The sequence below is a fragment of the Protomyctophum parallelum genome (genome assembly GCF_964188405.1).
Source record: "Protomyctophum parallelum genome assembly, chromosome: 4".
Classification (NCBI taxonomy): domain Eukaryota; kingdom Metazoa; phylum Chordata; class Actinopteri; order Myctophiformes; family Myctophidae; genus Protomyctophum; species Protomyctophum parallelum.
In genome coordinates, this window is record NC_139700.1 from 23,651,597 (window position 1) to 23,679,183 (window position 27,587).

The window sequence follows — 27,587 nt, forward strand, 5'->3', positions numbered from 1 at the left end:
TAATGTGACAGGTCTGTTGGGAGTGGGACTGCTCAATGTTGACAGCCAGCGGCACTATAGCATGGGCATGGAGGTTATGGGTAGGTAGGTACTAGAATATGATTTGCGATCATACACATGCAGGCACAGCTAGTGTTGTCTACGACTACCAGGAATGAATAAAGAGCGCACATTTAAATCACGGGATTGTCTGAAGAAGTGCTTGTGGGTAAGTGCTTGTGTCCTACACTTGGGCAAGCAGGCAATACGCGATCGGTTCGGGTACTGGATCCTGGTTTCGATAAAGTACACATCTTTGACGCCTCCCTGGTCCTCGAAGATTTGGAATATATGATGAAGTTTAAGCCCAACCAGACACGGACTTATGACGGGGAAGGCTTCAAGAGACGAGCGGCGTGTTTATGCTTCAAGAATGAAAAAGAGGACGAGGTAGGTTATCTCGTCATCTGTATAGGGGCGATGTAGCTTTGGTCCATAATCTAATGCGTTTCATTTAGACGCATTAGTTAGAGCTATGGATCAGGCTAGGGGCGATGTAAGTTGCTTTCAAATCGATAAACCGGGGCGCGATATCTCCAATATTGGAGATTGTATTGGTTATTTTTGATTGAAGTATTTATTAACAGTTTGCAGAATTACAGTACATTTCAAGCACAACTCAATACAAAAACTGTTAACTTAATTTTTATTTTGAAGTATTTATTAACATTTTGCAGAATTACAGTACATTTCAAGCACAACTCAATACAAAAACTTAACTTTTTTAAATTTGATTTATTGATTGAATCTGCATATTTATTTGTACCGATCGTTATGGTTCAAACTGATCACAGTACAGTACATAACGAGTCACTCGTTATGGTTCAAACTGATCACAGTAGGCCTACAACAACAGTGATGCAAATAGCCTGCATCCTGCATCCTTAGACTCACAAAATTGAGAAAGGACCACGGAAAGGACGCAATCATGTCACCCTCCGGGACCCATTACATTGAAAATTGAAAACCTATTTATTAATATTTTAACACTGCAATAGAACCAATATCTGCAGTTTAACCAACTGATCCCAGTAAAGCCTAACAACACAACACCTACAGTATAAGAACATGCAATCCAGTTCAACCAACGGATCCCAGTATAGTAGCCTACTTCCAGGGTTGTAACCGTTGTATGGTTTACCAGGCTAGTTTTATTGATTGAATAGATTATTAGAGAGAATGTATACAAACACTCAGTCCAAAAGGGATAGCACCAAAAAAAAGTCCTTGTTTCCATTTAGGCCCTATGCACTCAATTAATAGACATGACGACATGAACAATAACAGAAATCAATATCATATACTAAAAAATAAATACAAATCCATGACAACACAGTAAAAACTAGAACTGCACTCTGTCGAGTGCATACTTGCTTGTTGCACACTAGTAGGCCATAAATGGCCAACTAGTGCGCAAGCAGAGCGCGCAAGTACTTTCGACCGCTGTAAACTGTCAAATCTCAGTATATCTGTGAAGGAACGTTTGAAATGTATAATTATTAGGTGTAACTATTTGCTACCTACCTACTTTATGCATATATGCATATTATGCAGATCAGGCACAATTAGCTATTTTATTTTACTGATTATGTATATAGTATACGTATGACTAGCTCTAAATGATGACGTAAGACATACGTATACATATACTATATAGAGTATTTAGTTGTAAGTTGATTAGCGGTATACTGTGGTTACTTTGCGCCAAAAACCGCGACAGCCACCCGCCATTTTATGCGTATGCCAATAAAACAGCAAATCTGTGCCTGGTTTGCTGGGACCAGATCACATAAATGACCATATGTCTTACGTCATCATTGAGAGCTAGTCATACATATACACACCACGTACTCTGGTCCCAGCAGATCAGGCACAATTTGCTATTTTATTTTACTGATTATGTATATAGTATACGTATGACTAGCTCTAAATGATGACGTAAGACATACGTATACATATACATATACTATATAGAGTATGTAGTTGTAAGTTGATTAGCGGTATACTGTGGTTACTTTGCGCCAAAAACCGCGACAGCCACCCGCCATTTTATGCGTATGCCAATAAAACAGCAAATCTGTGCCTGGTTTGCTGGGACCAGATCACATAAATGACCATATGTCTTACGTCATCATTTAGAGCTAGTCATACATATACACACCACGTACTCTGGTCCCAGCAGATCAGGCACAATTTGCTATTTTATTTTACTGATTATGTATATAGTATACGTATGACTAGCTCTAAATGATGACGTAAGACATACGTATACATATACATATACTATATAGAGTATGTAGTTGTAAGTTGATTAGCGGTATACTGTGGTTACTTTGCGCCAAAAACCGCGACAGCCACCCGCCATTTTATGCGTATGCCAATAAAACAGCAAATCTGTGCCTGGTTTGCTGGGACCAGATCACATAAATGACCATGTCTTACGTCATCATTGAGAGCTAGTCATAAATATACACACCACGTACTCTGGTCCCAGCAGATCAGGCACAATTTGCTCATTTATTTTGATGATTATGTATATAGGATACGTATGACTAGCTCTAAATGATGACGTAAGACATATGGTCATTTATGTGATCTGGTCCCAGCAAACCAGGCACAGATTTGCTGTTTTATTGGCATACGCATAAAATGGCGGGTGGCTGTCGCGATGAACGAAGACCGGGCGAAATTATTACTTCCGCGCTCTGCTTGCGCAAGTAATAAAAACACTCTATATACAATGAGGGGGAAGGGGAAAAAAGGGGGGGGGGGTGGGTGATCATTTCCTCTCCCTTGAGCTGCGCCTGCTGAAAGGTGGATTGTCAAGCCTGTTTTAAAAGATGCAAGAGATTTGCATTTTTTGAGGGAATGCACCACGCTTGGGTGCATGGAATTTACCCATATTTGTATTTATTTTGTTTTGAAAATGGGTGGTACCAGATTGATTGTTGTTCTCGCTCCCTCTAGTATTGTAGCCGTGGGTACTTTTTTTGAGGTAGGCTAGTTACTAGTTAGTCAGGTATGCGGGCAAGGGCAAGGTTGCATTTACAATTTTGAAGGTCAAGCCCATTTTCAATTGCTTAAAGGACCACTTTTCAACATATCTTCATATAATTGGTCCTCACTAATAATCATGATAAAATGGCACAATTATGTTCTACTCAGTCTGTGTGTGTGGGAAGTTCAGAAACCCGTCCACCAGTGACATCATCGTTAGGCAGATGTTTTTTTACAATATTTATTACAATATTTTTTTACAAAAATGTTTAGATTGGTATCATGAGAACGATGGCTTCCATTTTCACATTGCAACTTTTCAGGACTAGAAAGCCTGCAGTTTCTATTAACTGGGATTCCCCATCGATGATGGTGGTGTTTCTGAACTGCCCACAGCCCTCCTTTGAGACAGTAGAAAAAATGGTGCCATATCATGATTATTAGTGAGGACCTATTATATGAATATAGGTTCAAAAGTGGTGAAGTGTTTAACTCTGTCTTCTACCTGGAGCCAGTTTAGAGTAGCAAAATGGGTGGTAAGAGGTGGGTCATATGGGCCCCAGCTTGAGAAGTAGTCGAATTAGTTTGTTTTGGGAGGTTTGAAGCTTAGTCTTATGTAACATTGGGATGCTGGAGAACCAGGAGGTGGAAGCATAAATCAAAGGATATTATAGATTCATGTTCAGTTCAACATTTCTAAACATCTGGTTAGAAGACACTGACACACTCTCACTCACTCACACACACGCGCACACACACACACACACACACATGCGCCCTGTGTATGTGTGTGCGCACGTGTGTGTGTGTGCAGTGAAAAGGGGAGGGGCCGGGGAATGGGGAATTTGTGATGTAATGTGCGTCACAGCGAAATGTTTCGCAATAACAGTGTGTGTGACAAAAGTAATGTTTTTACAGTAAATATGGCAGTTGGTGGCGGGCAGGATTCTTTGTGCATGGAGAGATGTGTGCTAACGGAGTGGGTTGGTAGGAGAGCTTGTACCCCCTTTCCATTAGGGTAGAAGGATATGATGTTCTTTTATTAGCATAATGGGCTTAATAATAATTAAATGAAAAATACACACACTTTTAGACCACATCTGTGGTCATCATATGGGTATACCTAACAATGGATGGCAAAACATTTGGACATTTTTCATTTTTGTGTATTTTTATATAAAAAGTCTAATTTTAATTACTTCCTGAATAACGAAAACATCCTGCATGATGACGTGTCAAGGCCCACATCAATAAAAGCCAATGCAAATGAAGCTCACCCGTTTGATTCCCATTGCGGCATCGTCCAGTCCAAACACAGGTGGTTTTGATTACAAACTACTCTGTTTTTAATCCCATTCAAGATGACATCCAGAGTTCCAGACAGTGTATTACTCGGTTTAAACTTCAGCAGCACGCTAAAATATGTATCTGAAAACATTATAGGATAGAATGAGCCTTGCTGCCTGTCGCTCTGTGACTTTGTTTACAAACAGATCTGCTTGTGAGTGCAGTGCACACATCGCGCACATAGCAGAACATAAAAAAGAAATTGGCATCCATTTGTTAGGTATGCCCATATGATGACCACGGATATGGTCTAAAAGTGTGAAAAACATATTTTTCATTTCACTACGCCTTTAAGCCTCTTGGGCATGGTCCACCACTTTTGCTCTTGTGTTTCATTCAAGAGTCGTTGGTGGAGTATGATCTATAGTAATCCCTTTTTCACACCTGCTGTAATAGATTTGTCCACCACGTACCCAGTGTACAATATTCTCCAACATGTCAGTTAACTTGGTAGACTGCTGTGGCCAGGTGGAATAAGTTCTCGTAAGCTTAATGCAACACAATAACAGCACCGTGAGAGGAGATGTGAAAATACGACATTGCTTAATGGTGAAAGAGTAGCTTTTTAATCGGTTTGTTTTATTCCAGTATTGCCTAGTACTGGGACATCCCCAGTAACTATTGGGGGTTGTTCTTCCTGTGAGTGTGATATGATGGTATCATTCTAATGGGGAGCACTGACTTTTACACATGGTAAAGGCCATAGAGGAATATTTAGTCTGACCCCCCCCCCTCACAACTCTTCCTGAAAAAGTGTCTGCTGGGAGTGGGGAAATTAAAGCCTTATTTATACTGATTGTACGACAGTGTTGCGTGCCAAAAATAGATTATCTACAAGCTCACAATGCATCGTGGAATCCGTCCTCCAATGAAGTATAAATCATGCTTTGGCCTAGCTCTGCTCTACTAAGCTGTTTTGGTTTCATTCAGAATGGCAACTGCTGAACCAGTGCTTTTTGTAAAGCCTGCTTGGCTGTGAGTGTACTATATGGCTGTGCGCACGTCGCTCCGTGAGAGTGTGTTACACATTATGTGTGTGTCCATGTCGTGCCCATATGCGTGTACAATTGTTGCAGTAAGAGTGCGGCCAGTGTTTCTGTAACCTCAGGGCTCTACACAGACCCATTCTGTGGGACAGTGGGACAGAGGCTAAAATGATCCCTGCCCCTACCCTAATGCTTTTATTTACTAACCCCTTCCTTGCACTCATAGCCATGGGCACACATGTTCACATTACATGCGCCTTCACCTATGCTAGACTAAACTCCAGTTTGAGAATTTTTATTCCGAGTTAGATTTGTATGTTTAAAAGCTTTTCCACATTCTTGGTTGGTTTATTCGGGATGAAAAATAGGAAGGTGTGACATGGCTGGCTGCATGGTGACCTATGTAAACTTTTACAGGTATATATATTTTTCAAATCAGTTGGCTACATTTTCTTGAATTTGTCTGTTTTAATGTTTGTTAAAGATCATGTCAATGATTCATAATCAGGCCATAGACAATTCATCTGTCATAGTCCTTTGTTTAGCTGTGAATGGGTTCTGTCTTCTGTATAGGTATAGGTCTGCCTAATTTAACATGGCCAATATTAACTTTACGTAAACATTAAACAAGCACACTGAAGGTTTTCATTGCCAGTATATATGTATATTACAGAACTACGCTTCTGAACATTAAACATCATGCGATAGGATTTTATTTGGTCTGTTATTCTTACACAACAATTGACTTGAGTTATTAATATTCATTGCCTTCTGAGCTGCTGGAGGGTACATTTTGAGTAGCTAGGTAAAAACATAGTACTGGGCTATAACACCCCCTCCTTTCCCTATAAATGTGTGCAAATGCTTGTACACAGTATAGTAACCTGCCTGGATTCATTGAGTAGTAGTGGGTTAACTTAGGGAGTTAGGGCTGATACTTAGTTGCACGCGGGTGTAGCATGCTGCAAATAGCAGAAGAATCGTGTTAGCTTGTAATTTGGTTATTTTTGGTTCACGGCTCCCGCATACAACTATAACTCAAGCTTTAGATGCCAAATGGGTGCTCAAAAGGTGTGTCACACGCTCACCCTCATGCATGTTAAGAATGTACTTCAGTTATCCAAAGCAGTAAACAGGAACTTTTTTGTGATCCTCTTATGTAATGTAATAGTTTGCTAATTATTTTCAAGGCCTATTTTAAGACTTGATAACCCCAGCTAATTCTGAGAGTGAAGTTGATTTCATTAATGGTATGGATTGCAGTGCAGTGTGTAAACCAATATTAGAATGTAGCCGAATCTTCCTCCTGACATGGTTAGTGAATGAGTTACAGGCGTGAAGTTTCAAAGGAATTCAGTCAATGAGTCAATATAATATTGCTGCAACAGCTAGATACTATCTTTGCTGGTGGCCAAGGAGACATTATTATTACAGATCGGATTACGGATTCATAGATCTTTCAAGCTTCACTGTTCTTTCCTGCAGGCACATTATGCTAATTGAAAACTGTGCAAGGGTGACTGGGTTATGTTACTCCCTGAGCCTGTAATGTAGAATATAATACAGGCTGGCCTGGCTCTTTAATCAACTCTTGATGTCAAAAGAGTTGTAGAACAGAAATTAGGTGAAAGATTAGTTGATTAGTGCACTGCAGAGTCAGACTTTTAGTATCTACTTGTCTATATAGTATCTAGCATGCTGAATGAATAGTGACAATGGCATACAGTACTTGGCCATTTCAGGATTCTGAACTCATGCTTAAGTTCTGGCACCCCTAAGCACAGGAGGGAGGGATGGGGGAACTGGTGGTAGTGATCATGGCACTCCTGCTGGCAACAGATATTTATCGTGTCTGTCTGACAGGTGCTACTAGTAAGCAGCAGTCGACATCCTGACCAGTGGATTGTGCCAGGAGGAGGCATGGAGCCAGAGGAGGAGCCCTGTTGTGCTGCTGTAAGAGAGGTGTATGAGGAGGTGAGCTTGTCCACGGGAGAATTATGACAGAATTGCACAACACACACACACACACACACACACACACACACACACACACACACACACACACACACACACACACACACACACACACACACACACACACACACACACACACACACACACACACACACACACACACACACACACACAACACATACACACACACACACACACACAACACATCAACTAACTGGTAACATGGCATCTTCTACCATTGGCTGCATTAAACTGAAGTTGCATTTTCAATGCAATCCCTACAATTCAATTCAAAATGTAATTTACATTGTGGTCTGTTGTTGGATGAGAATAGTTTAAAAATATCCCTGTCAAAACAACTACAACTTGCCAGTTTATCACTTGGTATACTGTGTGTCTGTGTCTCTGTTTGTCATATGATCCACGCTCGTCTAACCAGATACTGGGGGACTCTTGGGGGAGCAGCCATGCCAGACGAATTATGGCATTCCCCATGGTTCAAAAGACCTAAACCAAGGCCATTGGTATGGAGTTACATTTGTCTCTTTATTAACCAAACAAAAGAAAAATTAACCAAACAAAAGAAAAACATTTGAGAGAGAAAAAATCTAAACAGAACAAAAAACTATTTTTAATTCAAACAAATTAAAAACGCAATCAAAAAATATATTTGCAAGCAAAAAAAAAATGATTTGAAAGAAAAGAAAAAATAATTGAGAACAAAACTTTTAAAAATTAAAAAAAAATTAAATTAAAAGAAATAAAAAATTAAAAATTAAACTACATAAAACAAAATACTTACTAAATGTTTGGGTAATAATAATATGTGTTGTGCTAAATAAAATGTTTTTAATGTTTTTTTTCCTTCGTTTGCGAATGAAAGTTTATTTTTTCTCATTGCAAAACGTCTTTGGTCTCGATTTTTTTTTTCTCTCTCAAAACCTATGTCTTTGGTCTCGATTTTTTTTTTCTCTCTCTTGGATTATTTGTGTGAGGGGTGAAAGTTCAGAAGGCGGGTCCTACGCTGAAAAGATGTAAGACACCTCTCCATTGGCCACTGTCTTAAACCCTTGCTTAGGGTGCAAATCTCAACTGTTTTGGACGGGGGTGGGCTCGTTGGAATCGTGTCGCCCCCCTGGGGGCGTCTTTGGGGGGCTCAAGGTTCAGGGACCCCCAGGGACCCCCCAGGGACCCCCAAATGGTATAACTGTCATTTCTCAACTGTTTTGGACGGGGGTGGGCTCGTTGGAATCGTGTCGCCCCCCTGGGGGCGTCTTTAGGGGGCTCAAGGTTCAGGGACCCCGAGGGACCCCCCGGGACCCCCCAGGGACCCCCAAATGGTAACTCTGTCATTTCTCAACTGTTTTGGACGGGGGTGGGCTCGTTGGAATCGTGTCGCCCCCCTGGGGGCGTCTTTGGGGGGCTCAAGGTTCAGGGACCCCCAGGGACCCCCTGGGACCCCCAAGGGACCCCCAAATGGTAACTCTGTCATTTCTCAACCGTTTTTGACGGGGGTGGGCTTGTTGTGATTGTGTCGCCCCCCTGGGGGCGTCTTTGTGGGTCTCAAGGTTCAGGGACCCCCCCGGGACCACCCAGGGACCCCCAAATGGTAACTCTGTCATTTCTCAACCGTTTTGGACGGCGGTGGGCTCGTTGGAATGGTGTCGCCCCCCTGGGGGCGTCTTTAGGGGGCTCAAGGTTCAGGGACCCCGAGGGACCCCCCGGGACCCCCCAGGGACCCCCAAATGGTAACTCTGTCATTTCTCAACCGTTTTGGACGGCGGTGGGCTCGTTGTGATTGTGTCGCCCCCTTGGGGGCGTCTTTAGGGGGCTCAAGGTTCAGGGACCCTGAGGGGCCCCCCGGGACCCCCCAGGGACCCCCAAATGGTAACTGTCATTTCTCAACTGTTTTGGACGGCGGTGGGCTCTTTGGAATCGTGTCGCCCCCCCTGGTGGCGTTCTCAAGGTTTTGGAGGTTCGGGGACCCCCCGGGACCCCCCAGGGACCCCCAAATGGTAACTCTGTCATTTCTCAACCGTTTTGGACGGCTCGTTGTTATTGTGTCGCCCCCCCTGGGGGCGTCTTTGGGGGTCTCAAGGTTCAGGGACCCCCCGGGACCACCCAGGGACCCCCAAATGGTAACTCTGTCATTTCTCAACCGTTTTGGACGGCGGTGGGCTCGTTGGAATGGTGTCGCCCCCCTGGGGGGCGTCTTTAGGGGGCTCAAGGTTCAGGGACCCCGAGGGACCCCCCGGGACCCCCCAGGGACCCCCAAATGGTAACTCTGTCATTTCTCAACCGTTTTGGACGGCGGTGGGCTCGTTGTGATTGTGTCGCCCCCTTGGGGGCGTCTTTAGGGGGCTCAAGGTTCAGGGACCCTGAGGGGCCCCCCGGGACCCCCCAGGGACCCCCAAATGGTAACTGTCATTTCTCAACTGTTTTGGACGGCGGTGGGCTCTTTGGAATCGTGTCGCCCCCCCCTGGTGGCGTTCTCAAGGTTTTGGAGGTTCGGGGACCCCCCGGGACCCCCCAGGGACCCCCAAATGGTAACTCTGTCATTTCTCAACCGTTTTGGACGGCTCGTTGTTATTGTGTCGCCCCCCCTGGGGGCGTCTTTGGGGGTCTCAAGGTTCAGGGACCCCCCGGGACCACCCAGGGACCCCCAAATGGTAACTCTGTCATTTCTCAACCGTTTTGACGGCGGTGGGCTCGTTGGAATCGTGTCGCCCCCCTGGGGGCGTCTTTGGGGGTCTCAAGGTTCAGGGACCCCCCCGGGACCACCCAGGGACCCCCAAATGGTAACTCTGTCATTTCTCAACCGTTTTGGACGGCGGTGGGCTCGTTGGAATGGTGTCGCCCCCCTGGGGGCGTCTTTAGGGGGCTCAAGGTTCAGGGACCCCGAGGGACCCCCCGGGACCCCCCAGGGACCCCCAAATGGTAACTCTGTCATTTCTCAACCGTTTTGGACGGCTCGTTGTTATTGTGTCGCCCCCCTGGGGGCGTCTTTGGGGGTCTCAAGGTTCAGGGACCCCCAGGGACCCCCCAGGGACCCCCAAATGGTAACTGTAATTTATCAAAGTGTGTGAGAGAGAGAGCTATAGTAAGAAGAATATGCAGATGAATATAAATTGTTCTCTCTGTCTCTCCCTCCCATCAATAAAGATCTATCATAAAAATGTCAAGAGTTACCATGTGGAAGTCCCCAGGGGTCCACGAACCTCCAAAACCCTGATAATGCGCCCAGAGAGGCAACACGATTCCAACGAGCCCACCCCCGTCCAAAACGGTTGAGAAATGACAGAGTTACCATTTGGGGGTCCCTGGGGGGTCCCGGGGGGTCCCCGAACCTCCAAAACCCTGAGAACGCCCCCAGGGGGGCGACACGATTCCAACGAGCCCACCGCCGTCCAAAACGGTTGAGAAATGACAGAGTTACCATTTGGGGGTCCCTGGGTGGTCCCTGAACCTTGAGACCCCCAAAGACGCCCCCAGGGGGGCGACACAATCACAACGAGCCCACCCCCGTCAAAAACGGTTGAGAAATGACAGTTACCATTTGGGGGTCCCTGGGGGGTCCCGGGGGGTCCCTCGGGGTCCCTGAACCTTGAGCCCCCTAAAGACGCCCCCAGGGGGGCGACACGATTCCAACGAGCCCACCCCCGTCAAAAACGGTTGAGAAATGACAGAGTTACCATTTGGGGGTCCCTGGGGGGTCCCTGGGTGGTCCCTGAACCTTGAGACCCCCAAAGACGCCCCCAGGGGGGCGACACAATCACAACGAGCCCACCCCCGTCAAAAACGGTTGAGAAATGACAGTTACCATTTGGGGGTCCCTGGGGGGTCCCGGGGGGTCCCTCGGGGTCCCTGAACCTTGAGCCCCCTAAAGACGCCCCCAGGGGGGCGACACGATTCCAACGAGCCCACCCCCGTCCAAAACAGTTGAGAAATGACAGTTATACCATTTGGGGGTCCCTGGGGGGTCCCTGGGGGGTCCCTGGGGGTCCCTGAACCTTGAGCCCCCCAAAGACGCCCCCAGGGGGGCGACACGATTCCAACGAGCCCACCCCCGTCCAAAACAGTTGAGATTTGCACCCTAAGCAAGGGTTTAAGACAGTGGCCAATGGAGAGGTGTCTTACATCTTTTCAGCGTAGGACCCGCCTTTTGAACTTTCACCCCTCACACAAATAATCCAAGAGAGAGAAAAAAAAAATCGAGACCAAAGACATAGGTTTTGAGAGAGAAAAAAAAAATCGAGACCAAAGACATAGGTTTTGAGAGAGAAGGCGTTTTGCAATGAGAAAAAAAAAACTTTCATTCGCAAACGAAGGAAAAAAAACATTAAAAACATTTTATTTAGCACAACACATATTATTATTACCCAAACATTTAGTAAGTATTTTGTTTTATGTAGTTTAATTTTTAATTTTTAATTTGTTTTAATTTAATTTTTTTTTAATTTTTAAAAGTTTTGTTCTCAATTATTTTTTCTTTTCTTTCAAATCATTTTTTTTTTGCTTGCAAATATATTTTTTGATTGCGTTTTTAATTTGTTTGAATTAAAAATAGTTTTTTGTTCTGTTTAGATTTTTTCTCTCTCAAATGTTTTTCTTTTGTTTGGTTAATTTTTCTTTTGTTTGGTTAATAAAGAGACAAATGTAACTCCATACATTGGTTCCTGGATTGCTGCCAGGTGTTACCCGTCTCCCAGTTAGCAGGGAGATGTTTTCAATACATGAGTCGCCTGTGACTTGGGACATTCTGTATGAACTCCATAATTACAGTGGCATAAGAGTGATACAATTTGTAGTCCTAAAACCTGGAAGTGAGTTTGTAGTAGCTCCTTCTTTTCTAGAGGTCTTTTCTTGGAATAAGGTCTGTGTGAAGCTTGGTTGAGGACAACAATATACCTAGTTGAGAATGCAAATGTATTTGAGAGCAGTGACATAACATTCAGTTCAGGTGCAGTACAGGGATCTCAGGGTCACAGGGTCCTATATGATGCTTGAATGTTTAGTGTCAGTAACCAGTGTATGACAAATTTTCTTAATTTCCATATGTCGGTCTACACAGGCTGGTGTGAAGGGAAAACTTGGCAGACTACTAGGGGTTTTCGAGGTAAACTTAACCTATAATGCAGCATGGATTAAAGCGTCACAGTATTTCAAATATTTTTGTCCCTTTTATATGAAAGCCACACATGCAACGTATAAACGCAGCTTATTGGAACAATCTAAACTAATTATGTAATTATGTCAATCTTTGTAGCACAACCGGGACAGAAAGCACAGGACATATGTCTACGTCCTCACTGTGACAGAGACGCTGGAGGCCTGGGAGGATGCTGTCAACATTGGTATGCTTCTACTGTACATTAAAGCTAAAAGCTAACTCCATTGCTTGCAGGCATTATGAATGAAGCAGTTTTTGTACAATACGTGTGTCTCGCCATCACACAGTTACTAGTCTAGAAGGTTGTATCAGGATAAGGATTCAACTTAATTGAGGTCCCATATAGTTTTTTACTAGCTGTTATGCATGGAGTAAAGTAAATCAGTCAGACAGTTCTCAAGATACCCAAAGGACAGACGCACACATGCACTTGTATCAGCATACCTTTGTCTTTAAACCATGTCAAGGTCAAGGAAACATAACAATTATTATTAGAATAAAGGTAATTGTTTTCTTCATTAAGTTTATGGCATTTACCGTAATATCTAATTAAATGTGTAAGTATAACAGAGATATTTTAAGGACATGCACCTTTTGAAGTTGACCACGTTTATGAGTGTCATCTAGAGTTACAAGCAGATTTCAGCAGTCAAGAAGTTATTTACTGGTGCCGTTTTACCACGACGTTACGGCGTAGCACACAATTTGTTAAGACAGTTTTCAAAAATAACTTTGAAGTATTGGCTAGGGTGCCGGTTACATTTATAGAGAAAAGTTATCTAAAAAACAAAAGGTTTACCCCTAACAAAGAGAAAACAAAAATACAATTACTAAACCCTAACTAACCTAACTAACAAAATTACAATAAGGAGAGGGAGAACAAAAAGGCCTAACACCCCTACAGGATGGCAGTGGCAGGGAGTTACATCAGGTAAATAAATGCAAATAGAATAAGAATAACAGCAAACTCTGTACTCTTAAAGGTAAACAAACTGAAAGGCTGAAATTAACTCTAAGGAATGGCTGGGAATTAACAAAAGAACACAGGATAACTAAGATAAACCTTACTGGAACGAAATATGGCTCAACTCAGAATAACAAACAAACTAAAGCAAAATAGAAAGGCAGGCAAAGGGTGGAGGACAAGTAGCCTGGCGCGGCCAGACTCATATGCTCATAGCATAGATCTGTGGACTTGAACCGGAGTCTCCTCAAAGTAATTTTAAATTGGTTTAAATTTTAAACCAAACTTTGGACAATTATGAATGTGTTGATTGAAGGAATGTGATAATTAGTAACATAAAACCCAAGAGAGGAAAACTGTGCAGGAGGACCCGTGTGTGTGTGTGTGTGTGTGTGTGTGTGTGTGGGGGGGGGGGGGGGGTTGAGTGTCTTCACTCAACACTTTGAAAAGTGGGCCACACGTGTGGCTGTCATAAGAGTTCCCTAGTCACCTGACCCATGGCCCTAAAATATTGACTGAAAAAATTTAGTAACTTGTTTGCACACCCCAACCACCTGTTAACCACTTGAGCCCTATTTCATACATCGTCACTAGCATTTTACTGGAAGTAAAGTAGGCGAATGGTTAATGCCAGTTCCGCAGCATTAGTTGTTTGTCTCAGTTGAATTAGCCTCGTTACCCAGGCTTTTATTTCCGTGAGATTAAGTGAGTTTCAGGAGTTCATTTGACTTTTCAATTCTAGTTCTATAATATCAGGAGTCGATGCATTATATTGAACCAGGATTATCTTTTCTTATTTATATCTCATCACTTGAACATTGAAAATCTTTCTTACAAGGCAATGTCTGTATATCCAGTTGCTGGACTGTATCCAAATATAATTAGCATAATTAGTTTTTATATATTGGTTCAAAGTGCTGTACAGGATCAGGTAAAAGAAAAAGACAAAAATAGCATGGTATAACACAAACAAAAGGTTGCTACTTGCTATATAACATTTGACAAGGGACACAGTAATTTAAAACTTGAACTATTTGCAGCTGGTCTGGAAAGAAAGTAGTGTTCCTTCAAATATAAATATAGTAGTGCCTGTTCACGAGGGACAGTTATCGTCACTCACCATGGCCCCCCTCCATGCTTGTCCTCTCTTGCCCTATGCAAGGACCATAACTATGTCAGAAGGACTCCAGTGGTCTCGTGTAATTTACTCCTTTACTCAAAGGTCAACAGTAGAGCAGTGGTTCTCTAACATTTTAATGTCAAGGACCCCCAAAGGTATATGTATTTGGCCCCTTAATGTCAAAGGTCATGGTAATATACGGCGTGCTATTAAAAGTGAGGGGACAGCAGTGTATAAATAACTCCAGGTGACAGTTTACTGGACAGATTATGTTTATGGAAGATGCTTTATGGACGAGTTGAGTGACATGATGGCTTCATAAACACTAGCTGAAGTATGTCAAACTTGTATGCTTCAACAGTGAAGTAAATGCTCTGCATAATTTCTGAGCAGGTTGTATAACTAGTGTTAAATATTTTCAAATTAATTTACATTTTGATCTTCTTCCTCTTGTAAGTGTAGTCATCCGCCTCTTAGTGCTTTTGTGAATTGCTTCAATTAACCACTTAAACCAATTATAGGTAGGTAGTAGGTACCCTGATTTATTCCCCTCTACACTAAATATCTTTGTCAAAATAAGCTCACAATGTGTCACGATGCAACATGTTATCTTGTTCTGTAGATCATTTATTTTCTTATTTTTTTTGAAGATTCTCCTCTATAATGACGAAATAGGGACACCGCAATACTACCAAAAAGAGATACTGCCTGTGTTACTCACACACAGCACACAGCCATGTCTAGAAGCTAGGTGCTGTTCCACAGTATATTTGACCAAGTGCATTAGCTAAAGTAGATAATATTATACCTCCCCCTCTCCTTTCTTTCACTCTGTTGACAGGAAGGAAACGTAAGTGGTTCAAGATTGACGAGGCCGTCAGAGTTCTGCAGAGCCACAAGCCTGTCCATGCAGACTACCTACGCAGACTTACAGCTACCGGTAACCCCACCTGCTGCAGTCCTATGTGTAGCCCCACTAATGGCAACACGGTGATGTCTCCTGTGACGGACAACAATGGTCCTCGCTACGTTTGCTCCACACAGGGTTCAGATGATCTACTCAACAGATAGGACAGTTGTCAGCGTTTGCCATCATTTGGCTCCTAAAAGTGGACAGGTCTCAGATTGGACATATCTGACAAAAGACATTTGCATGAAATACAATACTAACACACACATACAGTGGATGCGTTTTCACACACTTAAAATGTACAGGGCAGACTTTCTAACTTTGAGTGGGCTCAAAGAGTGCCAAAATATGTTAAGTGTATTTAATATTTTATATTAATTATTTTTAAAGAACCATCACCAGCTAATAGATACAGTATGCAACTTCAAAGCCTACCGCTCTTAACATGAATTTCTCAGTCCCCTGCTTTTTTTCATTCCTACATTCTGAACAATACTTGGATACTTGATGGCGTGCAGCCTTGCACACAGTGTTTGAGTGGTTTCCTTGAGGCCAGCAGAGGGAAGTGTTTGCTCTGAAAGGAAGCCGTGCCCCTGTGATGACTCACTGCCAAATAATGTCTGTGTATAACACTTTTCACTGGAATAAAGACAGCTACTGTATCATGTCTAAGAATATTAGGCACACACACACACACATTTCGATTTCTTTATTTGAATCCACAAATTACAATTAATTTTACAAGGAAACAAATATAACGGGGTTGACAGTTCATGTTCACACACACACACACACACACACACACACACACACACACACACACACACAGTGTAACTGTGTAGCTAGTTACTGCATCAAAAGTGTTATTTGCTTACAGTATATGTAATATGTTGCCAATCTGATTGCTGCTTGCTTATACTGTAACAGAGTATAGGGATGCTCCGATCAGGTTTTTTGGGACCGATCCCGATCACCGATTGTTTTTCTCATGATTGGCCAATACCGATCTTGTGCGTAAGAAGACAGTTTGAATATTTCCAAAATTATAATACCGGTAATTATGTAAAAACCCACGTCAAATCTGTTCCTGTGTGTGTGGGGAGGAAGGGGCCTGTCACAATACCACTTCAATGATATAAAACATCGGTTTCTCCAGATTCAGTAAATTCACTAAATTGCCAATCACAGATAAGGTAAATTGCCGATCACCGATATCATTTGGAGGCCGATTGGTCGATCACCGATCGGTGGCCGATTGATCGGAGCATCTCTATAATACAGACTAGTCTTTAGATGGTTTTCAAAGTGATGACACCTCCATTTGTCTTCCCCAATTTAATCTAAACTCCTAAATGTAACAACCACCAAAGAAAGCCAGTTTTACATAGCACAATCATATGGACAGTATTATATGCAAGAATGTAGCTTTTGATTACTTTTGTTTATTTTTTATCTCCAGGCGATGAGGACAGAGATAGTTTTCACCCCTGTGGGTGTGTGTATTGGCTAGACACAGCTGGCCTGGCCTCCGCATAACACCCCTTTCTGTGAAATTGTTTGTTTAGAAATTAATTAGGCACTGGCTGGTATTATAGAATAAATAAAGCATGGAGCTTTAGCTTTACTGATTCATGTAAGTGCCTTTACAACTGTTATATTATGCACCTTTTATTACATTTGGATGCATAACCCTGATTCTCTAAGCAACACACATCGAAACTATCTTAATCGTGTGTGTGTGTGTGTGTGTGTGTGTGTGTGTGTGTGCGTGAGAGAGACAGTGTGATTGAATTAAATGTACAATATTAGTATGCATGGAATGAATACATTTAACAAATCACTCCCGCATATGAACAGTAAAAGTCACATGATAGACCATACATTTTTCAGTTCAATGGTTTCTGATATTACCGCGTATTATGTGCAGTAGGTCTGTGCGATTACTGTTACCTTGTGACTGAAATATTATTTTCTGTGCCATCTTGTATATAAAATGTTTCAATAAACTGTTTTCTTTATTGAACAATTAACATTCAGCATGCCTTTTAGATTTGTATTCAATTCAATTTTACATACAAATTTGTCTTATGACGGAAATCGAGTAGGCTATTATTATTATTGACCGAAATATCGATGCACGGGGGTAATGAGGTTAAATGTGCTGTATATTAAAATATACAGTAATGTATGATGATCAGGCAGGCAGTTCTCAGACCCGCCCATTCGCCGCTGCTCTGCTGTCTGCCTGTGCTGGTCAGGTGTTCGGTTATCAGCGACAGAAACTTTACCTCTGGGACATTGATATTATTTTCGTGGTGACAGACACACACAGCCAGCACCATGCTCAGACGGATCCTCCAGATGGTGAGTCTTTCTTGGATGAAAGGGGCAGTTTGTTTATGAAACCAACTCGCTTTCCATGCGAAAAGGGGCCTACCGTACTAGTCTGACTCGGGGCGCACGTTTTGCCACGCGGCGTGGCACGGCTGCGACTTTTCCACCCATAGTGTTTGTGTGTCAAAGAGAAAAGCTCCACCACGCTGTCTGATCGATGACGACGTATCGAGTGCTCCTTTACTGCGACCCCAGAGCTATGTGATGTTAGCTAGCAATGATTGACATGGATGAGGGTGCTTCCCCTTGCCTGCCACCGCTGCTGTTATTAATAACTACCAGTTAATGAACAAATACATGTATTTTATTGGCCAGCCTATGTGGTTATAATGTTTGTATTTTACAGTGTGGTTGTGTGTAATTCATTGCCATGTTCGCTTGCTAACGTTGACATTAACGTTAGCCATACAGGCTAGAATACGTTTACCAAGGATTTGTTAGTGACGTCACGTCACTCGTCACAACTAGTAGCGGAAGTGTTTGAACCGTGCTGTTAAAAGCTAATTGACGTATGTATGCATGTTAATGACTTCTCCTTTAACCCAGCTGGAAATAATAATAATAAAAACGCCCAGGTCTTCCGATTGTGACGTCACTTATCTATTCATTGTAGATATAAGGACTATCCAACGGACTACTGGTTGTTTGTTAAGTGGTTTTAACCCTGGCTTTAAACTATACTGTGTTAACCATTTTCACCCAGGAATCCCTGTTTTGGGCATGAAACATCTAGACTAGAGTTTAAAAATAATAATAATTAATTCAATAATGCCAGCTCATACGAGCCCATTGTGGGCTTAATTGTTTCAATAGGTCTTTATGGTGTTATGTTAGTTCAGATACATTATTAACCATTGCTTTTATAGCAGCTGTTATTTTGAGTGTCCTGCTCACATGTGCCTTCTCCCACAACCAAGCAGCCCAGCTACTGCTAGCAAATGACTAGAATAATGTTACTTTATAATGGATTATTTTATAATTACAAGAACTGGAAGATGACTCTGTAACGGACCCCGGAATGAAATGGATGAAAGGCTTTTATTTTGAAAGGCTATGTGGGCAAACAGGAAGCTTGCTCACTCACCAGGGTCATACTGTCTGATAAAGAAAGCCCAGCATGCATCAGTCAGGGAGAAATGTTTGTTCCTCATGTGCTCCAAACCATGAGCATTGAAAGCCTAACCTCACCAACACAACAGGGTGAAATGGAACACCTGTAGCGAACCAGGCTGGATAAAGAGGTTGAAGGCCGACTGATGATGTGAAGTTTCTTTAATGGATCAACGTGAAAACTAAAAACAAGACACAAACATATAATCAATACAGACAGACATATCCAATAATGTGCAGCATTCATTTAAACAATTAAGTTTACAAATAACTAATAAAAAGGTTCATATCATCAGTCGGCCTTCAACCTCTTTATCCAGCCTGGTTCGCTACAGTGAAAACTTGTTCCCTCTCCAGCTAGGTGCTAAGTTGTTCCCGGGTGTCCCAATATCATGATGTCACTCAACCATGTCATATTCCAAGAAAGTCACTAAAATCAAAAATTAAAATCCGGCAGTTCCATTTCCATTTCATTTCATTTCATTTGTTGGTCTGCACTCACTTGATCTGTTTGGTGTTCCATTTCATCCTGTTGTGTTGGTGAGGTTAGGCTTGGCTTTCAATGCTCATGGTTTGGAGCACATGAGGAACAAACATTTCTCCCTGACTGATGCATGCTGGGCTTTCTTTATCAGACAGTATGACCCTGGTGAGTGAGCAAGCTTCCTGTTTGCCCACATAGCCTTTCAAAATAAAATCCGTTCATCCATTTCATTCCGGGGTCCGTTACAGACTCCCTTGAGTTTAGATTAGAAACCACAGCCAGGATATATTATCAGTGATGGGTAGGCGAGGCCACACAAATGTATACAACTCGCCCTATTCATTGTAATGACTATGAGAGCTGCTCAACAAAGTGTCTTTTGATAACACAGCTTACAATACTTGGCTGTCTTGTAGAAACTGTAGCTTGGAGTGAGAGACTGAGGTCTTTTACACAATAACATGCTTTACTTTATTCCTAATGGAACAGCCTTCTCTGTAGGACACTTAGGACAGGACTCCAAACAGTCAGTGTAGTATTATTCTTTTGAGTGCAGGCAGGGTCAAAGTTTGTTTCGTGAAGTGAAGGCCTCTCTTCTAATGGGCGGTGATTCCCTACTTACCTACCTACATTGTCCTCAGATGACATATTGCTCAAAGTACGTGTAGGCCAAACGGATACGGATTACTTACTTCCCTAACCTCTTACCACACAAAATGCTGACCTAATGATTCATTCATGAGATGTCAGGCATCAGCAGTCAGAGACATCAAATATTTTTGATGAATGGATATTTTCATCAGTCTCCTTTCATGACGACGAGTGGCCCGGAAGATAATTTCCCATAATTCTTTCCCATAGACGTTTCAGAAAGTATTTATTTAAAGACCTGTAAGCCTCGGACAAAGCCAACTCAGATGGTGACCAATCATGACATTAAACAAAACATTTTGGGCCGAACAAAGTGTGGTATCCTGCCCTTTATTTCTTCTTTATAATTATTTGTTCGGCTAAAACAAACAAAGTTATCACCATCCGAGTTGGCTTTGTCCAAGGCTTACAGGTCTTTAAATAAATACTTTCTGAAACGTCTATGGGAAAGATTTATTGGAAATTCTCTTCCGGGCCACTCGTCGGGGCGGGACTGTGACGCTCTATAGCCCTACACTTTGTGCGGATGATCTCCACACAAAAAACCCCAATTTGTTTAATTATCTGGCATCAAGCTCCACTTCACAGTGGAGCTGTTTTTTTTAATAATAAATGATGTTATGAGAGAGAGAACATGGTTTCAATGGGAGAATAAGACATTCCTCTTCGGTAGATGTTTGTTTATGTTTGAGAAATAAGAACCAAGACTTTATTACATCCCCATGGCAGGAATGTGATTGTTGAAGACTTGCTTGTTTGTCTATCCCTAATTCCTAGCTCCCTAACATCACAAACAAACAGTTTCAATTTGTATCCTGATGTGGAGGTGGAATTCATATGAACTTTTCAAGGTTCACGTGTGATGTGCTTTGGCCACATAGAAAACGTTCTTGTGAGTCTCTTAAAAAAAAGACTTAACATCGACAACTCCTCGCACTGATGAAGGCTGGATAGCTTTTAAACGTTTGTTTAGAAACGTTTGTAGAGAAATAAACCTGTTAAATTGATTCTTGGTGTGTGTGCGACCTCTTCACCTCTTTGGCCAAGATATAAAATTTGGCCAAAAAAGTCCAATCTAGTTGATACATTTAAGTAATTTGTTCCAAAGTCTTTCACTCTCAAGACTAATCCTTTGTTTATCTTCTCTATGTCTTCTAGACTCCTGGGAAAGCAGGGTCTCAGAATTCAGAGTCAGACCAGCCGCCCAGTGCAGACCTCAACAATGACCAGACCTCTGAGGTAACTGGACAATTAGTTCTCTGGGTGAAAGCCTGTAGCATCGTTCTAACTTGAATTGCTACCGCACCTTTGTTTTTGTCTTTGCGTCGCTAAATTATGGCAATAGTCTTTTGAAGCTGTCTGCTTACGTAAATATGGGATATCCTGACAAAACATGTAATGCTTGGTCCTAATGATTGTTATTCTGTATGCAGGGCTTCATCTGTCCTCAGTGCATGAAGTCTCACAACTCTGCTGAGGAGTTGTTCAAACATTACCAGTTGTTCCATGACACAGGCGATATGCCCACCAATGTGGGCCCCAGTCGGTAAAAAACCTCATGTTTAACATACTCATTGTGTATCAAGCATATTGTTATTATTGATTGATTATTTATCTCAGTCAGCACCATAGTAAGATCTCTCTGTGCACTCCTGCTGTGTAATCGAGTATATTCCTTTAACTTGCAAATGTGTCTCCTTGTTGTAGGGGAGACCTCATAATGTTGAGGCAAGAAGTTCAGGACTTGCATGTCTCACTCAAGGTATGATCATGTATTTATGGACAGAGATTGCTTGAATACTTTATTAACAGTTTGCAAATTGTACAGTGGTACGATTTTACAATACAATTCACTGTGAACGTACGGTCGTGATTTTGTAGGAATAAAGTTCAGTTCTTTAAACGACACTATTTCATTTGATAATGTGATGGCATAGTTTTTCATAGTTTGTATTATTTGTGTTGCGACGTTGACATAATGACATGAGTTAGAAACGTCTTAAATCTCCTGTTAAAAACGGGGGTTCTTCATGGATTTCTCCAGTTGTTACTGGTGTTGCCAGTGAAATGAAAATGTATTTAGGCTTGTTCCCTAATGTTGTTTAAACCTGTGTTTCTTCTCAAACATTGTCATAAAGGACCCCCATGTATTTGTGCACACGGACCCCCATCTGAAGAATGTTTTGTGCCAGGTTTTTATTTCTTTTCATAGACCTGATTGCTTATTTCTCTCACACAATCTGGTATCACCTACCTTGTTATACACAGCAGCATAACAACTGGTGTTGCCAGATTGTGTGAGAGAAATAAGCAATCAGGTGTATGAAAAGAAGCCACTCCACCTGGCCCAAAACATTTTTCAGATGGGGGTCCGTGTGCATAAATACATGGGGGTCCTTCATCCGTTACACAATGTTTGAGCAGAATCACAGGTTTAAACAACATTAGGAAATGATCCTAAATAAGCAACTACACTTTAGAAACAAGCCCAAAAAAACGCAACCTGCAACTACTGTCAATATCAAGCAACTTTACTGAAAAACAAGACCAAAGTCGCTTAAAACAAGCGGACATGGCAACACCGGTAACACCTCCATGAAGAACTCCCGTCAGGAGATTTAAGACGTTTCTAACTCATGTCATCATGTCAACGTTGCAACACAAATAATACAAACTATGAAAAACTATGCCATCACATTATCAAATGATAGTGTGGTTTAAAGTACTGATCTTTATTCCTACAAAATCACGACCGTACGTTCACGCTGCCGACCGGAAGCGTTCTGGCGGCCCAAACTAAACGTGTAAGTGTTGGCTGCATAGAGCCCATTGTGGTCCTGTGTGATCCACAAACATTTTGTGTGTGCATGTGGTTGTAATATACAGTATGTGTCTCTTCCCTATTTTAGGAAGAAAAATGGTTTTCTGGAGAGCTAAAGAAAGAGTTAGACAAAGTGCAAGGACAACTGAAGCAAGTAATTCATTTAAGTTGCTAAACAACTATAAAGTAATCAGTCACTCTTCTGAGAAATGCCTGAGAAAAACTGCCATGATTTACAAATGTGGAAGGAGTTGCAGAATATGAAACTACAGTTTATTTAAGATGTGATCTATGAATGGCAATCTTGTTTCTTCTGTCACCAGTACGGATGATACTGTACATGTCAATGTGTCTCTCTCTCTTTCACTCCTTTGAATTCTTAGGGAGACGGACAGACGGGCACAGAGGATTTAGGTGAGCAGAGTAGAAAAATACATTTAAAAAATAAGATTCCATCATGATCTTCAGTTACTAAAGCTGCAGTGCTCATTTCTCGTCAGTTCTGGAGAAGAAACTGAATGAGGCGGAGACGGAGAAATTCAACATCAAACAGATGAAAGACCTGTATGAGCAAAAGGCTGCCCAGCTGGCCACAGAGATTGTGGGTAAGTTTGTGGCAAGCAAGCCAGGAGGCCGGGGCTCTCTGTGCTGCTTTTGTAAATTACTCAACCCAGATTTAGTCTGGGAGCCGTGGGGGTGAACGTGGTTTCGTCTGTAAAAATGATATCCCTTGGGCATTTCTTGTTATTAACCCCTTAATGCCCGAAACAATAAAAATCAACCCAAAAGTGTTTTATGGTACTTGATCTAGACTTCTACAGTGTTTATACATGAAAGTGGATGTGTACAGTGCATTAGATTGAATATTTATGCATTTTTAGATATTAACCCCTTCATGCCCAAAACAGCAATATACCATTCAGTTAGATTTATGACGTTTTATGCAGAACTATCCATTCAAATGCTTCAAATTAGCTTTCTACATTGTCTGTATTAATGTTTTTGTGGAAGTGGTCATGCACATCATATCCCCTGGTCAAATGATACCAACTAGCCAAATGTGTCTGAGACCCCAGAATCAGAGACGGAGACGAGAACTAAGTTTACAGGAATGTATTAAAAACGGTAAATCCTATCTAATATCACTAGTGTGGTGACTATGGGTGCCTTGGCAAGTGTGAATGGTGTGTGTGCTATGCTACATGTGTGAGTGTAATACCTGTGTAATAGTGTAAGAAGCTTAGGGTGGTGTGTATGTAAATGGAAAGATGGGTGTTATATGTGCTGCAAGTCTATCGATGAGCCCAGGACAGAGGTGAGGAGTTTTTCTGGGAATCGATAGGAGTGTCAAGAATGTTCTGGGTGGTGGGGGTACGTGTTGCCAGGAGGCTTTCATGGGAATTAACAGGCCTATCTTGAGCATCCTACACCAAAACATTGACAGAACATTGTGCATGATAAACCAATGATTCCTTGGTTGGTGGTAGTGCAGCTAGGTTTGGAGCAGATGCATGTCCTTTCCCATTCTTTCCCCCCCAAACTAGTAGTCTGGTGTGTGACATGTCGCTGCTCTTCTGTATGCCATAACATAACATGCTGAGATGAAGGCAGACGCTTGGTCAATGACTTGCTGGAATGGTGCATCATTCTGAAGGAACTTCTTCCCACTCAACATCTTGGCAACTCCTCCAAAAACTTCTGACAGGACATCAGAAAGACCACTTTCAACTAATAGTGAACCTATAGCTCCAACAAAACTCATCAAGGCATGCAGGTACATGTGTTGGAACTTGGAACCTCACTGGGTGGGCCCATAATACCTGCACGGCAACTCTATAAAGCTGTTGGTCACCCGTTTCAGATGTGAGCTGTTGTATTTTTTCCATGGCTGTCATCATGGTATCAGGATCAGATGGCTTCATGTCAATCAGGAGTAGGTACAGCATTTTTGTCTTGGCTTTTGGGAGATGGCCCTGCTCCCTGCTCTGCTTTGTGTTGTACCCATTGAATTCTGGGCAGTTATCCAGTGTAAGAACATCCTGTAGAAAGCTAAGATCAGCTTCTGAAGCTCTCCTAACCACAACAATTTTGTCGTTTATCAATACACAATGGGTTAGCGCCCCAGTCTGTGTCTTCCGTGAGGAGGAAGCCCAACAACCCTCGGTGAGGCCTTTAGGAGGGCCATGCAAGCAGCAAGCGGAGCCGCAGCACCATTGCCCTGCGGAACCATTGCCCACCACTCCTGAATGAAGTGTCTGGTGCTGGGACTCTGGTGCAACGCACAGGTCCTGGGCCTGGTGAGAGCAGGAGTGGACCTGGTGAGACGTAGGAGGGGCCCGGAAAGCAGACAACCCACAGAGCCTAGTCCTTCCATGCGCCAGAAGTGTACCTCCCAGCCCTGGCAGAGTAGTTCTAGAGTAGTTCCAACGGATTGTGTGGCCCTGGTTTTGCCCTAGTGGGACTGATTGAGGGTAGCTACTGGGACGTAAGTCGGGACTTGATCACCCCGGCTGGGTCGCCTGAGTGAGGGGTATGATGTTGACCCGAAACCCCGTTGACCTCAGGATACATCACTGAGGATACGTCCCAGGTGCATCCATGCAATGTATTTTTTAGAAGTATTGAAAATGTAAATTGGATGGTTTAGATTTTTATGTTTTGATGTTTCCGTGCAGGATGCTCAAGATGAAATGCTTAATAAAGGGTTAATATACATTAATCTGAAAGGAAACATTTAGTACATTACCAGTTTCACTCATATACTTTGTAGAAAGCAGATCTGATTTCATTTCATTGCTGAGCAAAAAAGAAAATCCTAAATCAAGTTTTATGGGATTTTGGTGTTTTGGATATGAAGGGGTTAATATCTAAAAATACATCAATATTAAATCTGATGCACTGTACACATCCACTGTCATGTATAAACACTGTAGAAATCAAATTTGATGCATTTTGTTCAAGCGTTTTGCATGACTTTTGGGTTGATTTTTTACTGTTTCAGGCATTAAGGGGTTAATTACAAAAAATGCCCAAGGGATATCACTGGGCACCCTCTTGAATTATCAAGAGGTGACCCCAAGCTACAAGAATCAGTTGAGAAAAAAACTTTTACTGACGAAACCACGTTCAGCCAAAAAACAGCCTTTGGCTCCTGGACTAATTTGTGTTGTGACATGTCTTTTATCAGTTGTTTTTGAGGGCGCTAGCCCCTCCTATATGGTTTAATGTTTTTCTTGTCTAGACAGACATTAAAGGAGTCATTGACAATGGACAGAGTTTAATGTTTGTTTTGTCACTAACACAAACATTAAATGCCATTAACAATGAACAGAGTTTAATGTTTGTTTTGTCTGTCACTGAGCAAATCGGCATATGTTATGTTATGATATCGCGATGATGTAAGATGATAAGGGTTGGTAAAGCGCCCCTCACTTCACACGGGTGTGATCTTTCCACTTACGTTTGAATTTTGAATGTTGTACTGTGATAACACTTATATTGCTGTTTCTTTTAAATACGGATGGGTAAATTTCCTCTTGATTAGATTTCTTAAAGCTGCTTTGATTGTTTGATCGGGATGTTATTAATGAGGCCTGAATGTGTGGTCGAACCCAACAGACATTAAGTCACGCTATGATGAGGAGAAGAGCATACGGGAGGCCGCTGACCAGAGGTTGACCAAACTGACCCAAGAGTTGCAGACGGCAAAACAGGACAATGAGAGACTTCACACAGAACTGGTACAATGCAGTTTGCAATTTTAGTTTATTCTTACTAGGCTTCGCACATACTTTGTTGTTCGTTATTTGACACATTTCTCAATAATGTGCTTTCCAGTTTGAATGAGACACACTGAACTGAATCCATGAACTGAAACCATGAAATCAGTTTGGCTTTCAGCTGCTTTCTGGAGAATAGCCTCCCAACCCCCCACATGAACCTTTCACTGTTGTTATGGAAACCTGTGTAACAGAACTTCTTCCAAAGAATTTGAATGAAGTGAAATATAAAGTCTGTACAGACTCTGAGCACTATGATTTAGACAAGTTTTGGACACACTTTTTCACCATGATACCCGGCCGTCTCTGATACAGGCCTAATGCTTCTTGGTTGAACTAGTTTAGCAAAATGGTTGGTGGCTTGTGGCAGAAATCCAATGAGCGTTAACCATTCTTCTAATATGCTTTCAAGGGGCCCCTTTCCCTTCATCTTTACCCCTGACCAAAACAGAATGTCTTTGCACTGCCCCCTAGCTGCAGCGGCCAGGAGTGGAGGACGTGGAGGTTCTGCAGAAGGAGCTGGTACAAGTGCAGACACTGATGGACTGCACAACACGTGAGAAGGAGGAAGAGTCGGAGCGCCTCAGACACCACTATGAGGAGCTGCAGAGTAATTACACTACCTCAGAGGTGAGGGGAACCATGGAGATGCTGGCTCTGCCCTTTACGCTGTTGTTTCGGTTTAATAATGGCTCTTCTAATACTTTCCCCAGAACGACACAGTGCAGTACTAAGTTCCGTCCAAGGGCCCGGGCCGGGCTGTCAGATGATCGATGGACGATCTTTTACACAGTCACTCCCTCATCCTCCCGCAATTAACCAGATACAGAGCTTATAGCTA

At 42.4% G+C, this 27,587-nt stretch overlaps 2 protein-coding genes across 3 annotated transcripts in view; both read left to right on the forward strand.

Moving 5' to 3' along the window:
* On the forward strand, positions 1-17,481 carry nudt4a (nudix (nucleoside diphosphate linked moiety X)-type motif 4a). The gene is made up of 5 exons (XM_083763447.1): positions 1-429; positions 7,233-7,343; positions 12,415-12,459; positions 12,610-12,697; positions 15,439-17,481. The coding sequence occupies exons 1-5, from the start codon at positions 331-333 to the stop codon at positions 15,666-15,668; spliced, it is 573 nt and encodes a 190-aa protein (XP_083619573.1). The 5' UTR covers positions 1-330; the 3' UTR covers positions 15,669-17,481.
* A 265-nt stretch (positions 17,482-17,746) lies between these two features.
* eea1 (early endosome antigen 1) overlaps positions 17,747-27,587 on the forward strand; it is a 36,556-nt gene continuing 26,715 nt past the window's right edge. The window contains exons 1-9 of one of the 2 annotated variants that reach the window (XM_083763320.1): positions 17,747-17,871; positions 21,305-21,385; positions 21,580-21,692; positions 21,854-21,908; positions 23,056-23,121; positions 23,351-23,381; positions 23,468-23,572; positions 26,586-26,707; positions 27,221-27,376. In XM_083763320.1, the coding sequence (XP_083619446.1) occupies positions 17,848-17,871; positions 21,305-21,385; positions 21,580-21,692; positions 21,854-21,908; positions 23,056-23,121; positions 23,351-23,381; positions 23,468-23,572; positions 26,586-26,707; positions 27,221-27,376 (753 nt within the window). In that variant the 5' untranslated portion in view covers positions 17,747-17,847. Of the gene's footprint in view, positions 17,872-21,304; positions 21,386-21,579; positions 21,693-21,853; positions 21,909-23,055; positions 23,122-23,350; positions 23,382-23,467; positions 23,573-26,585; positions 26,708-27,220; positions 27,377-27,587 lie in introns of those variants that run through there. The other variant, XM_083763321.1, reaches the window with a different exon arrangement.